The following is a 15,334-nucleotide window of genomic DNA, read 5'->3' as shown; positions in this document are numbered from 1 at the left end:
CGGGTCGACGAGCGGGGGCGATTATTCGTATGCGGCGGGGCGAGGGCGAGGGCGTTGAGCAAACGGGTTGGCGGAGAGAGAAGTCGTCGTGTGAAGCCGAAATGGTAGGATGAAGTGATAGAAGAGTAGTAGTAGGAAGGTGAAGGTAAAGTTTGTGGTTGTTGGAAGAATGGGTGGGAGAGAGAAAACAATGGCTACTGGACACGACGAAAACGGCGGCTTGGGGTTAGCACATGCTGTAGAAGAAAAATGTGTGGCACCGTCAGAACGGAAACATTGGCAAGGCGGGTTTGAAAGGGAAAAGGTTTGGTCGGTAGCAAGATGCGTGAAGCGCCGGAGGCAGAATTGGGAGAGCAGGTAAGAAGACGAGAAATGGGATTGGGGAGGAGGGGAGGCGGGTGGAAGAAGGTAGTTGAGGGTTGAATGGAAGGGTTCCAGAGTGGTAGGAGGCAGGCGTGAGGTAGAGAAGGGGACGGGGAGACAGGTGCACTGGGATTGGGACTGGGACTGGGACTGGGACTGGGCCTTGGACTGGGGGGTGTGAAGGAATTGGATTGGTTTGGGAGAGACGAGACGCAGGCGCAGGCGCAGGCGACTGGAGAGAATGGCTCGTCGACGAGGGCAACTGACTGGGCTGGGTCTGGCCTGGAGATGCTGGTCAATGGAAGTCACTGCACACAGCACACAGCACACAGCACCAGCACCGGGTGGTGGGAGGGTCCCCAGGGCTCCAGGGCACCAGAACACCAGGGTTAGTTGCTGGCTGAGGTGACCGGGGCACAGGGGTCTTTTTCTGGGCTGCTAGTGGCTACCGCAACAAGTGGGTACACGTACAGGTACGTATCGATGCTTCCTTGACTGAGGTGGTCCCAAAGGGGAAAAGCGGCAGCAGAGTCTGGGGATACGTATTTTTCTTACGATGTCTCCATTTTTCGGATTCGTTGCTGTGAGAGCGCTCTCCTTCTCTTCTTGCTTCCTCGTTGAAGACGCGGAGTGAATGCTCTACGGAAGAACTGGACAACTGCAAATGAGAGTGTCCACTTGGAAGAACACTGAGGTAGAATCTAAACACTCCCACACTAAAATCACAGAACACACAGGCACAGAGCGCTAGAGGTCGGATCGAGTGTTAGTACGGCCCTCGTCTTTAGATGTGGTGCACTAAGCCGCCGCCATCACTTGTCTGCCGTCCTTGGATTGATTGTTCCGAGTGGTTAGAGCCATGGCATCAGGACGAGATGAAGTCATTACGTGGAGGGACCTGGTTATGGTTCATTTAACACGATGCAGGGCCGTCCAACTGGTGAGGTAACAGACAGATTCCGTTGAGGCGAATTGAGGGGAAATGGTAAGCAGGAACGCCGCTGAAAGAGGAGGTGTCGAATTGCTGACTTCCCAAGGTTTCCTGATGCTCATCAGAGGCAGAAGAAGAGAAGGGAAGGCACACTGGAAGTGGAGTCACGGTCAACTTTCCTCGTGAGAAGAGGCTTTGTGGACTGGAGGCAGAGGCACACCTCAGGTGCAGGCACAGGCAGGGAAGGTGGGGCACGGGTGGCCGCCACAGGCTTCATCGTGACTGGAGGGTGTTTTGCGAAACATGACCAGGGGCTATTAATAGCCCCTGGTCTGTGTAGCCCCCCCGGCGCATGCGTCCAGACGGGACAGCGGACAGTGGACAGTGAGGTCCTAGAGCTGCGCAGCCCAGCCGTCGGCGCCAATATTCGGCCAATGGGCGTCCCGGGCGCTCCAATTTGCTGCTGCAGCGTAGCAATTTTAATTTTTTGCCTTCTCGCCTTTTTTTCATCTGGTCTGTGACTCTGTCTGTCTGTCTGTATGTATGTACGGATATGCATCTGTGGTCTGTTCTGTCTCTGTCTACCCGCAGTTGTTGCGCTCATACAAATGACTTTCATTATTTCGGACGGCTATTCCGTGCAGCTGACTAAATTTGAATAAGGCGCCCTGTCAAACTGCACGCTCAGGACGGCCACTGCGGTTTCGGCTTTTATTTTCGACCCTCGGCTGTTCCTGGACTTGTGCTTTATTTCCGGCCATTGAGCAACAGAAAAAAACAACGCCATGTTTAGAATCAAGTTGTTACGTAGAGAACAAAACTTTCATGCCGGTGCCATGTGCCCATGTTTACTGTGTCTCTGACCGCACACAGCACAGCAACACAGACTCAACAACAGAGTCACAACAATCATTTCGCTATTGCTATTGCTATTGCTACTGTTACCTCGCCTTGCGTCCTCGGACATCTCCAAACAATAACAAACGCTGATTCCAATATCTGGCAGGCAGGGCCTGTCACAAAGTCCAAGTTCCAACAACCGAACCGCAAACCCAGTCCAACCACCACCAGTAACAGGTTTCTTCCCACGTTAACCGAGTGTCAGCGCGACGAACTAAGGTATTTTGTGTGGACTGATGATCGATCTCCAACTTTTTTTCTTACGCTCCTCTTCTTCGTCCCCTTGACTCCTGCCCTCGCCTTCCCTGGCAGCCCCTTCCCAGCCCTCGAATGATCGTCACCCCCCTCTGGGTGCGCCGTCTCGGTTGTCAGTCAGATCGCCCTTGAGCCCCAGTGTTTCTGGCAGTCTGACTCTTTTCGGGGGTGCGGTTGTGTGGTTTGCAGCTGTGCTTGTTGTCGCGAGAGCCTCTCACTGTCCTGTGCTTTTTTCATCTGGCATCCTTGCGGCGGTGACCAAGAAAAACCCGCGTTCCCAGATACCGACTTGCTGGTTTGGCGCCTGCTCAGTGCTCTCTCTCTCACTCACTCACACACACCATTCCTAGGGATCGGGAACGAATAAGCTATGGGACACTAACGAGAACCATGGTTCTGACGAAAGAAAAGCGTGCCTCGTCCAATCCACCCAAGCCCATATTTTCTTCAGCGACCTTCGCGGGACGTCCGAAATCTCTCGGCCGGGTGCTCATGTGCCCCCTCGGAGATCTCCTGTTTTTCTTGGTCGAAGGGATGGATATGTCGATCAATCTGTTCCGAACCTCCTCTCTGTCTCTCTGTGTCCTCTCGCGAGGCGTCAAAATGCACACGATCAAACATATCGCAACTCCTGCCTGCCCGCGAATCACGCCAAAAAATTCCCCCTTCCACCACCACCCCCTCCAGCCAGTCTAGAACACGATTGTTTTCGGCTCCTTCCCGACAGCCCTTGCGATGCGGCGGCGCATTCTTGCCCAACGTGGCCAACCACCACATTGGTTTCAGTTTGAATCATCGTGAACAGGTTTTACCGCAAGCCCCTCCTACCTTACCCCCCGTTCCCAGCCCAGCCCAGCCCAGCCCAGCCCAGCCCAGCCCCATCTCCTCCCGCGGCTGGCTCGCTCGGTGTTAGCCGCCAGAAATCACAAAACATGACCTGACTCTTGTTCTCCGGAGCCTCAATCTCTGAGCGTCTCGCGCGCGCCCCAGCGGCAATGAGCAGAGGCCACCTTTTTTTTTTCCCGCGCCCGAATAAGGTAGGTAGGTAGAGCTTGAGGTGCCTCCATTCGCGAACCACTCGATCGGGCTCGCCGCCGGCCGCGTCTGTTCTCACCTTACACAAGAGAACGAATGGGGTTCCCGCGCCTATTCAATTTGTCGGAAACGCATCGCCTCGTCCCGATCTGGCAGAAGGTAATATGGCAGCTGCGCCCGATCTAGATTGCTATTCCTCTCCTTCAGATGATAATTGCCCTAAAAAAGGAGGTGGGAGGCGGGCACCGCGGTGGTCCGCTCTACCTGCGGCTGTCTTTTGTCTTCAGATACATGGTAAGGCCACTGTAATAGCCGCAGGACGGGCTTTCCAATCTGTCGGCGGCTGACCGAGGAGGGGGGATCCCGTCCACTCGAGGCACACGACAGTCTGCTGTTTAGATGGTCCACCAGGCGGTACCCGGGATACGGTTGTCGGCAGAGGAGAGAGACACGCGGTGGTCGGGTTCGCGATGTCACGGTGTCCAGGAAGTGAATGGTTGGTGATTTAATTTAACACGATAAAATTTCTGGCATATCGCAAGGTTTGACTTGACGTCGCGGCTGAAAGACAAAAAAGACGTGCACCTCGTGGCAGACCGGGAACAGAGTCATGACAGAAGCCACACTCCTAGACGGTCAGCCAGCATGTCTCGAGGCAGACTGAGGTCGAAGTGTGAGCGACGGCTGAAGCTATCGCTGCTGCTGCTGCTGCTGTTGCTTGGCGTTAATTGCAGAAGTGGGAATTGACAACCAGCGGTCATCCCTCCCCGACCTCGACCTTCATCTTGCCGGCTGCATCCCTGGTCCTGTAGTTTCTCGTATGGGAGATGCCGAGGCAAGGGGCCGGGAATCGTGGGTTCAGTTGTCTTTGTTGGTGGCATCTTTTTTTTTTCTTCATGGATGATACCTTCGTCTGAGCTGAGGGAGGGTACGAACGGCCATAACAGTCGATATTATCTATTCTACAAAATTAGGAACACGGTCGTCATACTTATTCTCACCGTTCGTCAATCTTAGCATTTTGGGGAGATGCCCACGTTTCGTCCCATGTATGCTCTTTTGCCCTGCCTAGCCTTTCCATGCCCATTACTACCTCCACCATCCCCAAAAGCCCAAGGGGTACGGGGGGAGAAGACGAATCGTCATCGCCTACATCATCACGATCTGGTGATGGAGCTCGTCGCATGGAGAAGATAGGGACGCTCGGATGCTGATACAACTCACATGGGACGGCAGAGCCTCCTTCTCGCTGTAACACCAGCCACGCCCAAAAGCAGAGTTCAATGCCTAAGCTTGGTTTTGCCCGGTTTTTGTTTCTTCAGAAATCTTTACGGGATGCGGCGTACGGCAAGCGGCGAACGAACGAGGGAACGAACTGGGACCCCAGTCCCCAAACATTCTCAGACTCCTGGCAGGCTCATCGCAATTTCGCGATCGAAGATCCAAAAACTCCGTAAAACTCTAGCGCAGCAACAAGTCGCGGGCAATCCAACAACCTGCGACAAATGAGAGTCCTTCGCTTAGGCGCCCCTAGACGGAAATGTCAGTCCGCTGAAGGAACGCGGCAGAGGGGGAAAAAAGAGGTCGATCGCTCAGCGAGTTGGCGTGATTCGAGACAAGCCGCACTGGAGAGTTCCCTCATCTCAACAAAGATCGAAGGATGGCGTTGGTGTTGTTGATTGGTCGGTGTTGTGAAACTGTGGCTGGGCTGCGGCAATAGTCGCTGAAGTTGCAACCAGACTCGCTCGCACACAATCAGAGGTCCCCCACCTCTCTGACCTCTGAATACCCCCTCATGCAGCGTCGAGATTGGGACCGCCGTTCCTTGGGAGAAATTTGAAGCTATTTTCCTCGACATCTTGGCGAATCTGAAACAACGGGACCCCCTGAACGGTCGGGGGGTCTCGGGGGGTCCACAGTTACTTCTGTAATCTGTATCCACCCAAAGTCCGAAAATGTGGCAGCGGCAAGTCACGCCTCGATTGGCAGCACCGCGACAGGGGGACCTGGGCAGCTCTTGCACTTTCGGTCTCTTTCCACTGGGCTGCCCGAGGTCCGAAGTCTCGAAAGCTGAAGCGGAAGGAATCAGCGAGTCGAGTGTTTGACGACTACCTGTTTGGCTAAAAGATTCGCACATCTGAAAATCTCGTAAGCATAGGCATCACTGATCAATAAGCAACACGACAGACAGGGAAAGCGGCATGTCGAAATGTCGGTCTGTTCCTCAAGCAACCATACCTGGATACGGCACAGGGAACATCCCATTTCTCAACTTTGCCATCACGCATCCCTCGTGCTCGCGTCTATTTTGGGCGCCTATTCCGCAAATTACCACTCTGCAGGTGACCTCTTTTGGTTTGGTCAATTTTCTTTTTTTCTTATTTTTTTCTCTTTACTGACTGCCCTGCGTACGAAGGTACACCCCAGAAACACTGCAATCCCAACGGGCCATCTTCACCTGAAAGAGCAAATGGGTCCTAGAACCCTCTAATGTCGATTGTCGACGCAAGACCAACAACACCCCTTGCGCGAAGCTGTCGCACCTCTCGATCCCATGTACGGATAATCCGGGGGTGTTTAGGCTGCCCGCCCTCATCTTCTCAAGATCCCCATATTCGTACCGCGATACGCCAAAGAGTGGCCTGCCCGTCGAGCGGATGACGACTCAGTCACGGGCTCGCGGCTCATTCCAGTTTGATGAGCCTCATCAATTAGACTTCAGGAACGTCACTTGGGCCAACTTTGTCGATTCTCGCGACAATCCCAATCCAAAAATCTCACCAGATGCCTCCAACGTCATCTCGCAATACGCCATACGCAGTTGATCCCCTCCACCGGCCCGTGACAGCTGCACATCATCAATACCCGGCATCTCGTTGCGACACCGTTCCAGCCAGACATCTCATCCCACGCGAGCGAGGGCTTAGCTCTCCCGGATCCCGAAATAAACCAGTCATTTCACCGACGAGGGCAACGCGTGCCCGTGCCTGACGACGCGCATTGCCGCAATATCAGTAAGGCACTTCAAGTCAAGCGTTGACCGCGCCCCCCTCCCCTTTCGACCAATTCCGTCGTACTGGACGTGGGCGCCCGTCCGTCCCATTCGACCACGCGCAACGGAGGACCTTGGACCATCAGGCGAACATGTTCCCACCGGCCATGCAAAATAGCATCTCACCGACTATATCGAGCATCATGATGGATTCTCTCCGCCCGATCTCCCGATCAATTTCTTTCGCAGCATCGCCCCTCGATCTCCACCACGCACGCAATCGGCCGTCACCGTCAACCTGCTCTCTCCCTGGCCCTCCTCAAGAGTCGACCTGAGCCGCCGTATGTACCATGCGCCGCGGTGTCCGCACCCAAAATAATTTCCACCAGAAGGCCATCTCTGATAAACCCCCATGTCTCGAGAATCTGAGATCCCACATTGAAAGGCAGTCCGTATTCATTTGCTTAAGGGGGCCCCGCTCCCCAGCCGAGCCTCATATTGCACCTTCGCGTTTCCGTTTTGGGAACGACCGTCTGGGACAGAGAGGGAGAGCTTGCCCGATACTGCTTCCCCCAAATTACCCTCTGTCGCCCGAACAATGCGAGATGCTAGCAACAGCCAAAGGCTGACGAGGCAGGCATTAAGCTGCATCGTATTGGTTGCATTGGACATGCCATACGCCGTCTATTTTGCTTTTTGGCGGCCTTCCTCCCATGCCATGCCATGCCGTTGTCGCATGGCAGAGGACTGCCAAAAGTCAGTAATGCCGTCCCGTCGACCGTCTCTGCGTCCCTCCGTCCCCGTCTCGTCTCATCGAAACCCACGCAGAACGTGTACACGCAACCACGAGCAACGCGTCTTCTCAGCCCTGAGAGGCCACACTATTGCTTCATGCGCCTCAACACGGTCCAGTACCCGGATTCGGTAGGGGACGTAACAAGCGGCCGGTCCAGAGTCCAGCCCTGGTTGGGCAACCCCGGCTTGTCTGCTCTCTGTCTGCGGCTCGATGCGAAACCCACTCTCTCCCGACTTCCCTCTCGGAGTCGATCCATGAGAGCGAGAAAACTCTCTTGCCGTGCCTCTGCCGCCGCCCGCCGCAGCGGCCGTTAGGAATTGACGGGAGAAATGGGAAATCCGGGGTCGCGAGTTTCGAACGCAGTCCCGCGTCGGAGGTTAACTGCACAGGCAATGATTTTACCTCCGCGGCACCAGATCATCAAACGATCTCGAAAGAAAGATGCCTCCAACAATGCAGCTATCCTTCACACAAGCTTCATTCAACATGCGGCGGCGGGGAAAACATATCGATCTTTTCTGATCCTCGGCGGACCCCCTCCTCCCCTCGTCTCAGCTTACACTAGTGGCCCGTTCTGCCATCCCATCGTCGACAGCCCTTCACTCGCCTCTTCTCGCCAAACTTGAGAGTTGCGGATCAAACGGGCGATGCTGGCACGACTTTTCCACCCCGTCTGCACCTCTGGTCGCCTTGCACAGTCGCAACAGCCCCAGCACCAACCAGCTAGCCCAGGGTCCCGCGAAAAACCCCTGGCGGTGGTTGGGTGGTTTCCTGGGGCCCAGGCACGGACACGAAACCGGCGACATGTCGTTTCAGCATTCTGCTCGCCCACCTGCTCCGCGACGGCGTCGCCCTGGTGATTAACTCACACATGAGAAACCCCCGGACGGGCGCCAAGTTCACCAACAACAACATTCACACTTGGAATTTGCAAGTTGTGCCGAGAAGGAAGCATCTCGTGACGAATTACGATACCGAAAGAGCAGACGGACAGACGAGCACGCAGGGCCGGGCTGCTTTTTCGTCCCAATTGAGATCTCCACTGACCTCAGGACGGCCCTCCCTCGCGTGGATGAGACGCGACACGTCCCGCAAGCCCGAAGACCTCGAACCTTAGTCTGTTGTAGTCAACACGCACACACCAGAACCCGCTGCGTTGGCAACTCTGCCGCGCTGCGAAACTTTGTCGGGATTTAGGTTGGCAGCTGTAACCCGATCACGACAGATCATTCACCCATCTTACAGGGGAAATCCTCTGCGGGTGCGAGTGCTCACGATCATGAAAGGCCCAGTCCTTTGGGGAAGTCCCGGCTTCTTCTCAGAGACCTATTGAACGGCCAGAGTGCCACCGCGGAAGATCTCAGATACTAACCCCCACTGTCTAGGCAAGCCCCTCAAGCCCTCAAATGTCGGCTTGGGGTCTTCGAGGCTCTAGTCGAGACACCAGCAGCGATGGAAAGTCCCGAAGCCTCGTCCAACGAACCAAGTCCGGAACGGTCCAAGGGCGCCGCGATCAGCCTACCGAATGCGGAAACTCATGACCGAGAAGGCGCCTTGGTGGAGGCGGCGTTCCTGTTTCCCTAAAACCCCGCCGCCGTGGTGTAGCGTTGGGCAATCCCGCGGCGCCAAACGGCCGTGCGGCGGTGGTTCCCTTCAGAATGTCTCTCTCCTCTTTCTTTGCCTTTAATGAGTCTGCTCTACGATAACGAGATCCAGACCCGAGGCTTGTGATGTGCGCGACAAAGAGCCGGTAGGTGGGCTGTGCTTCTTTGCTGGTTTGAACCCCCGACCCCCGACGCCGATCCGTACGTTGTCGCCGGGATGCCGTGGGGGAATCGCGGCCCCGCCTTTTTGGGTTGGGCCGGATGTGCTGGGCTTGTTTGGTTTTGTCGAAGGCCGAGATTGTAGGAAGAGTATGTGGGAGCTCCGTGGGAGAGGAGGGTTCCTTTCATATGATGGTATTCTTGCTTCGCGAAAGCTGAGTACGCTGCTCTCATGATCTCAAAAGCTCTTGAATCCCATCGTAAGATACGCCGTAGCCAACCGGCTTGGACGATTTTGAAGTCGTCGGCCCGTTTTCGGCACACCGCGTCTCCTCGACCCATCTCCAGAAGCGCGTCGTCTGAAGGGAGCGTTTCCGATGTCGTCTTTTCTCGCGGATCGGGGTGCAGGGAGCGAGGGGTGTCGACGAGCCGCGCGGGGTCGAGGAGGGGGTGTTTGGAGTTCCGGTTGGCTTTTCTGGATCTTTCAGCGAAGGAATATCCGTAGATCGGGTAAAGAAGGTAGTTAAGCTTGTTATTATTCCGCGAGCTTACGCGGTAGAGGTTGTTTGGAGTGCTCGTGGGAGGGATGGCGTGCAAAGTTGTGTATTTACGAGCCGTATAGGAAAGAGTGAGGCTGGGTGGTTAGGTGGTGATATATGTGAAGAGTTTTACGCTGTGCTCGTATTACGCAATCCGCGAGTTTACTGTGAGGACGTTGGAATGGTGCTTGTGGAGGGGTTACCGGGCTGACGAAAGTTAGTAGAGTGACTGGCAAATAGACAGCATTTGAGCTTGATGTTCGTCACGAGGTTGTGGTTACGAAGTTCCTGCACGGGGGCGTAGCTGAAGTCTAGAAAGATGGTCGTCAGATTGTTGATGCCTAGGACATTAAACAACGAGGCTTAGACTGATTAACTCTCTAACTCTCGACATTGTCGGTATATCCGTCCTGGACGAAGACATGCAGGAGCAATCTAGTACCCCATTCGAATCTTGTAGGGCTGCCTATTCGTCTCGTGTCTTAGTCTCTTCTTCCCGTTGATGCCGACGAGTCTCTGTTGCCTTTGTGCTTCTGGGGAGTTAGGAAGACACAGTATCAGCGACGGCGGATCATCGAGAACGAGGGCCGCCTGATCGAAGCAAGCGGGCTATGTCTCGATGACTTTGATACTTTGCAGCTGACCCCCCTGGGAGGCGGGAATCTGTCGTCTGACGCCGCGAGTCTGATATGTGCCCCTTCGATCATCCGAACGGGTTCTCGGAGTCCCGAAAAGATGGCTGTCCCCTCCCCAATCCAACCTAACCAACTCCCTCTTCCTTCGGAGGTTTGATGTGACGAAGCTCTGTCGTACATGTTGCATGGGACCACGCAGTTGGCCCCGTTCATCTGTACTGTTGGGTCAAGAAAGGGGCTGGGTTGCCTTTCAGAAACCGGTCGATGAGGTTCTTTCAGCAGATAGGCATATATACCAGCCGGCTGCATGTCCTTTCCCGATCTATCGGAAGACATGTTTTGATTCTTCCTATATGGCTGCCCGATTTGTGACTTTGAGTTACCCGTCTTATAAGTTCTCAGTCCCAACCAGAAGGCTCCATGAGGAGATTCCAAACCGTCAGTATTGATCCACGAAGTCGAAATGACCCCTTGGACTCATCTTTGGTGTTTTCTTTAATAGTTTGAATGTTCTTGTTTCCTTCTCCCGCACAGATTTATCCTTGACTCTTATGTGGTTTCGCGCAACAATGGACATCTGTCGCTATTTGAAATGACAACAGCATCTAGAGGAATCGAACGGTGGCCAAAGGTTTATTACTACCGTGTAGGATAGTTGATGATTAGTATCCTAAGGCTGGGCTTGCAGATCGTGTGTTAAGGTGCTAGCTGAAGTAGAAAATAGAAAAATAGATTGAGAATGGTTCGTGTACCTGGGTCATCGCTGACCCAATTGTGACAAACGGAGGCATCTGAAGTTGGCCATGTCTGGACTACAGGACTCTCCAAACGAATCTATCGATGGTCATGGCCACTCCCTCGATGACTTGAACGAATCAATGCAGGTATTTTTCAGCGGGACTTCATATACTTTAAGTGAATGTCACTTATTTACGTCGTGTCGACAGATGTAGCAGGATATGCCTTGACGTGTGAATAGGGCTGTGAGAATATCTGCTATGAGCCAGAACTAAGTGCCAAGTGGTTGAAAAGGGCTTACTTGCCTCTAGGTATTAGGTTCACTTGGTCTTTTCACTTATGCGAAGAGGCTTACGATCTGGTAAACGCAGTTTTGGCCCAAAGTCTTTGCCCATGAGAAGCTGAATGGGGGCCGACCCCAAATGGGGACCTACGATCCATCTCTTCAGTTGAGCCGGGAGTTTTATACGTACGCTACATGTGCATTTTCAGCCAGTCTAATTATGGTCGTCAACGGTGCTCTCTTGACACGGTTCACTCCTGGATGCTGATGTGGATTGTGAAAGTGCACCTCCCGACATCCGTCGTACACCATATGGCCTCGACCGTGGATTAATGAACGGAGTCGCGAACGCATACATTCGTCGCCTGCACATCAAGGGAGAAGATCATGAGCGTTGCTGCAGGAGATAGTTGAAGAAATCGATCCAGCAACTTTGAGTGATGTATAGTTGTCGCTCTAGTCATGTGTCTGATTACCTGCTGCTTGAAGCACCGGCTGCTAGCCCACGATAGAAGACGATAGAAGAAGGATGGCTGCATAGAGAGTGGTTGATGAGGTTCCACTATGGTATCTAGCACAGGTTTCACTACTCCACAGGTAGGTAGGCTGAAAACGTACCAAAAGAGAGGAAATTGTCGTCACATCTCCTTCACTGCTATTGCCATATCCTCTTCGGCATTGGTGTCTTGGTCCCCAGGAGCAACCCACGGATGTCAAGATCGACGATAACAGCAAGAGCAATCGGGGCACTGACGAAGCAAGTAAGATCGATAGCCGCAGAAAGAGAAATCAGCCAGAGTCAAGAAGCTAACGGCAGGAGAGACATCGAACGAGGCTGCCATGGGAAACAACGACGACGTGCGATGGCTATGTGTGCGAGCCACAACCAAGGAACACCACCCAGATGCCTTCTGATTCTTTCTCTCGTAATTAACGTATGCTGGCTCCCTAGAAAACATCAACACAACATCATTCGTTCTCTAGACCTACGCCAATCTCCCTAGCATCAGCATCAGTATCGACATCCACACCTCCCCCATTCATCATCATGTCGTCTATCGCTTTCGACGCAGCTATCCGCCATGAGAGGTCTCTCACTTGGAAAATCCACAACAACGAGCCCATCAGCGTCTCCGACGTGCAAAACGCATCTGAGGCAGAGAGATGCGGACTTACCTGCTACTGGCTCATTCAATTGCGAAGAGTGCTTGGCCCGGGGCCGTACGATCCATTGCAGTTTCCAACCCTCGTGAAAAACGAGCCATTGGATGCGCCTATGGCAGCACCCGGAAATCCAGTCACCGACGCTTACTGGTCTTCCTGCGGGAGACCACAACTCAAGCCGGAAGATGTGAGAAGTCTTGACGAGGAGGCCTCGAAATACGGCCTAAGCGAGGCATGGCGCTGCTATCTGCTATGGCGAGTTGCGTGGCAGATGTACCTTCCGAATGTCCCCTTCGCGATGTAGGGCAACGCCGCGGCGGACTTGTTTCTCGCCGATCTCCACCTCTTGGATAAAAGCACCCTCGAAACCGCGTATGACACCTGCAGATATGCCATCTGGACGATGGTCGAGAACGCATGGACGTACCAACTCGGCATCATCGATGAATACTCTGGCCTGCGAAGAGGTCTTTACTATGACCCGCAATCGTCAGATCTTGAAGTAATATCCGACAAGATTCGCGACGCGAGCAACGCGATCATGCAAAGAGACTTAGCGGAATCCGTGGAGATTTACAGCGCTGCTGGCGAACTGCTTCCTTTTGGCATATATTCTGACTACAACGAGTCGTCACGTACAATGGCCGTGATTGACAGACAAGTCAGAGCTCCAAAGACTCTCCCAGAGTTTTGGCTGGCAGAGGAACTGCGGAATATTGAGCAACGTCACCGGGCTGATAACGAGGCATCCACGGCAGTTTCTGAGCCTGACCTAACTGACGAGTCATCAACATTGGACATGGAGGATTCGATGATGGAGACCGAGGTGGCGGCGAGAGAGCTTGGGACACCCGGAGAGAATAGCGAATGAGCGAATACATCGGTAACGAAGGCAGACAACTGCAGTAGCGACATAAGAAGACCGAGCGGTGAGGAAAACTACAAGGAAACAAGAACAGTTAGGCCGCATCCGTCCTTGTCAAAACAAGAACTTTACTCCGTACAATCGTTACAATGTAGATTTGGGACCCCACAGACTTTCCAACTTCGCAAGCAATCGTGAAACAATGCCTGCAAAGAAACCAAGTGAGACGAACGTTGCCTAAAGTCCGATCAGCTTCCAGCGATAGACAAGCTCACGTCAGAGTGGTGACAGCACAAGCGCCCGTCCATTGTCGATGTCCAAGGAGTAGGGGAAGTGGGGGGCTGAAGGAGTGGGGCGGGTTGCTACTGCCCTGGTGTTGTTACCCAGGCAACGATTCCCACCCCCATTGTTTAGGCGGCTCACATCGTTACCGAACCTTTTCTTAATAACCCATCTGGCCACTCCAGTTTCTTTCCAAACATCCAGGCACTCTTTCTAACCAACAGGGAACATTCATCTTTCGGCATCCTCTCATCGCACAGCATAATGGCCACTCGAACGTTGGAGTCGCGTTTTGAGCGCATGTCTGTGAATGACGAGAACGACCCCGGCGATGGCTCCAAGCTCTACTCCAAGACCCAGGTTCGTACCGTCGCTGTCGCAACTGCTGCTGTGTCTGACAACTCGGCTTACTTGGGATCCAGACTATGGTCAAGACGTCACAGCTGGCACATAGCTCCAGCAGACCGAACCTCATCAAGGTAGCACTTCAATCTCAGAGCACCAATGCTGTCGCCTCGGTGAAGCTGCCATCGCAATCGGCGCAACGCGAGGCCAAGAACCCTGCATCACCAACGAGAAAGCCTTTACCCTCCAGCTCTTCCAGAGCTTCCGATGAACTAGTCGAAATCGAACGCAAGTCGGGTGTCTCCGTCGTTGTCGAGCCCTCACCGCCGAAAGTCTTCCACCTGGGAATGTTCGAGATTGGCCGCCCTCTGGGTAAAGGAAAGTTCGGTCGGGTCTACCTTGCCCGCGAGCGCACGAGTGGCTTCATCTGCGCCCTCAAGGTCCTGCACAAGAACGAGCTGCAACAGGGTCGCGTCGAGAAACAGGTCCGCCGCGAGATCGAGATCCAGAGCAACCTGCGCCATCCCAATATCCTCCAGCTGTACGGTCACTTCCACGACAGCAAGCGTGTCTTCCTGATCCTCGAGTTCGCCGGCAAGGGTGAGCTGTACAAGCACCTCCGCAAGGAGAGCCGCTTCCCCGAGTGGAAGTCGGCGCAGTACATCGCCCAAATGGCATCGGCGCTGAGGTATCTCCACCGCAAGCACGTCATCCACCGCGACATCAAGCCTGAGAACATTCTCATGGGCATCCATGGAGAGATCAAGATTTCGGATTTCGGCTGGAGTGTCCACGCCCCCAACAACCGCCGCAACACCATGTGCGGAACCCTTGACTACCTGCCGCCTGAGATGATCAAGCCCGGCAGCTCAGACAACTACTACAACGAGAAGGTCGATCTCTGGAGTTTAGGTGTCTTGACGTACGAGTTCCTCGTTGGTGAGGCGCCTTTTGAGGACACGCCCGTCATGACGCAGAGGAGAATCGCTCGGGCAGACATGACTGTGCCGTCATTCGTCAGTCCCGAGGCCAAGGACCTGATTAAGAAGGTAAGCAACATTCCACTCAGCCCTACCACAGACCATTACTAACATTTGTCCTAGCTGCTTGTCCTCGACCCCGAGAAGAGAATACCCTTGGAGCAGGTCCAAACCCACCCGTGGATCGTCAAGCACTGTGTAAAGGGCGAGAGAGCCTCCAACCGCGAGAAGAGCTATTAATTAACGACCTTCATGATTCATGCATACCAGCCAAGGCATAACGGTCCTTGTAGGATTAGCGGCGTTCATTCTTTTTTAATGCGGGATTAGGCGGGCTCTGATCTACGGCTTGATGGGGTTTGGGGTTTGTTTCCATTGCATGTATGGGAGTTGGGATTCTTCATGTCATCCTTTTGAGTAGCCAACGAACCGAAACCAAAATAGTCATTCATCTAAACATCTGCTGTT

At 53.9% G+C, this 15,334-nt stretch overlaps 2 protein-coding genes across 2 annotated transcripts; both read left to right on the top strand.

Moving 5' to 3' along the window:
• Positions 1–12,278: 12,278 nt before the first annotated feature.
• On the top strand, positions 12,279–13,265 carry CkaCkLH20_08433 (uncharacterized protein; the record flags this gene model as incomplete). Its single annotated transcript, XM_038891148.1, has 2 exons — positions 12,279–12,694; positions 12,752–13,265. 2 exons carry the CDS (start codon positions 12,279–12,281, stop codon positions 13,263–13,265), a joined length of 930 nt encoding a protein of 309 aa, XP_038743522.1.
• A 540-nt stretch (positions 13,266–13,805) lies between these two features.
• Positions 13,806–15,106, top strand: CkaCkLH20_08432 (uncharacterized protein; the record flags this gene model as incomplete). The annotated part of the gene is made up of 3 exons (XM_038891147.1): positions 13,806–13,901; positions 13,964–14,935; positions 14,990–15,106. 3 exons carry the CDS (start codon positions 13,806–13,808, stop codon positions 15,104–15,106), a joined length of 1,185 nt encoding a protein of 394 aa, XP_038743521.1.
• Positions 15,107–15,334: the final 228 nt, after the last annotated feature.

The sequence above is a fragment of the Colletotrichum karsti genome, assembly GCF_011947395.1.
Source record: "Colletotrichum karsti strain CkLH20 chromosome Unknown Scaffold28, whole genome shotgun sequence".
Classification (NCBI taxonomy): Eukaryota; Fungi; Ascomycota; class Sordariomycetes; order Glomerellales; family Glomerellaceae; genus Colletotrichum; species Colletotrichum karsti.
This window is presented reverse-complemented; position numbering and strand designations above follow the sequence as displayed.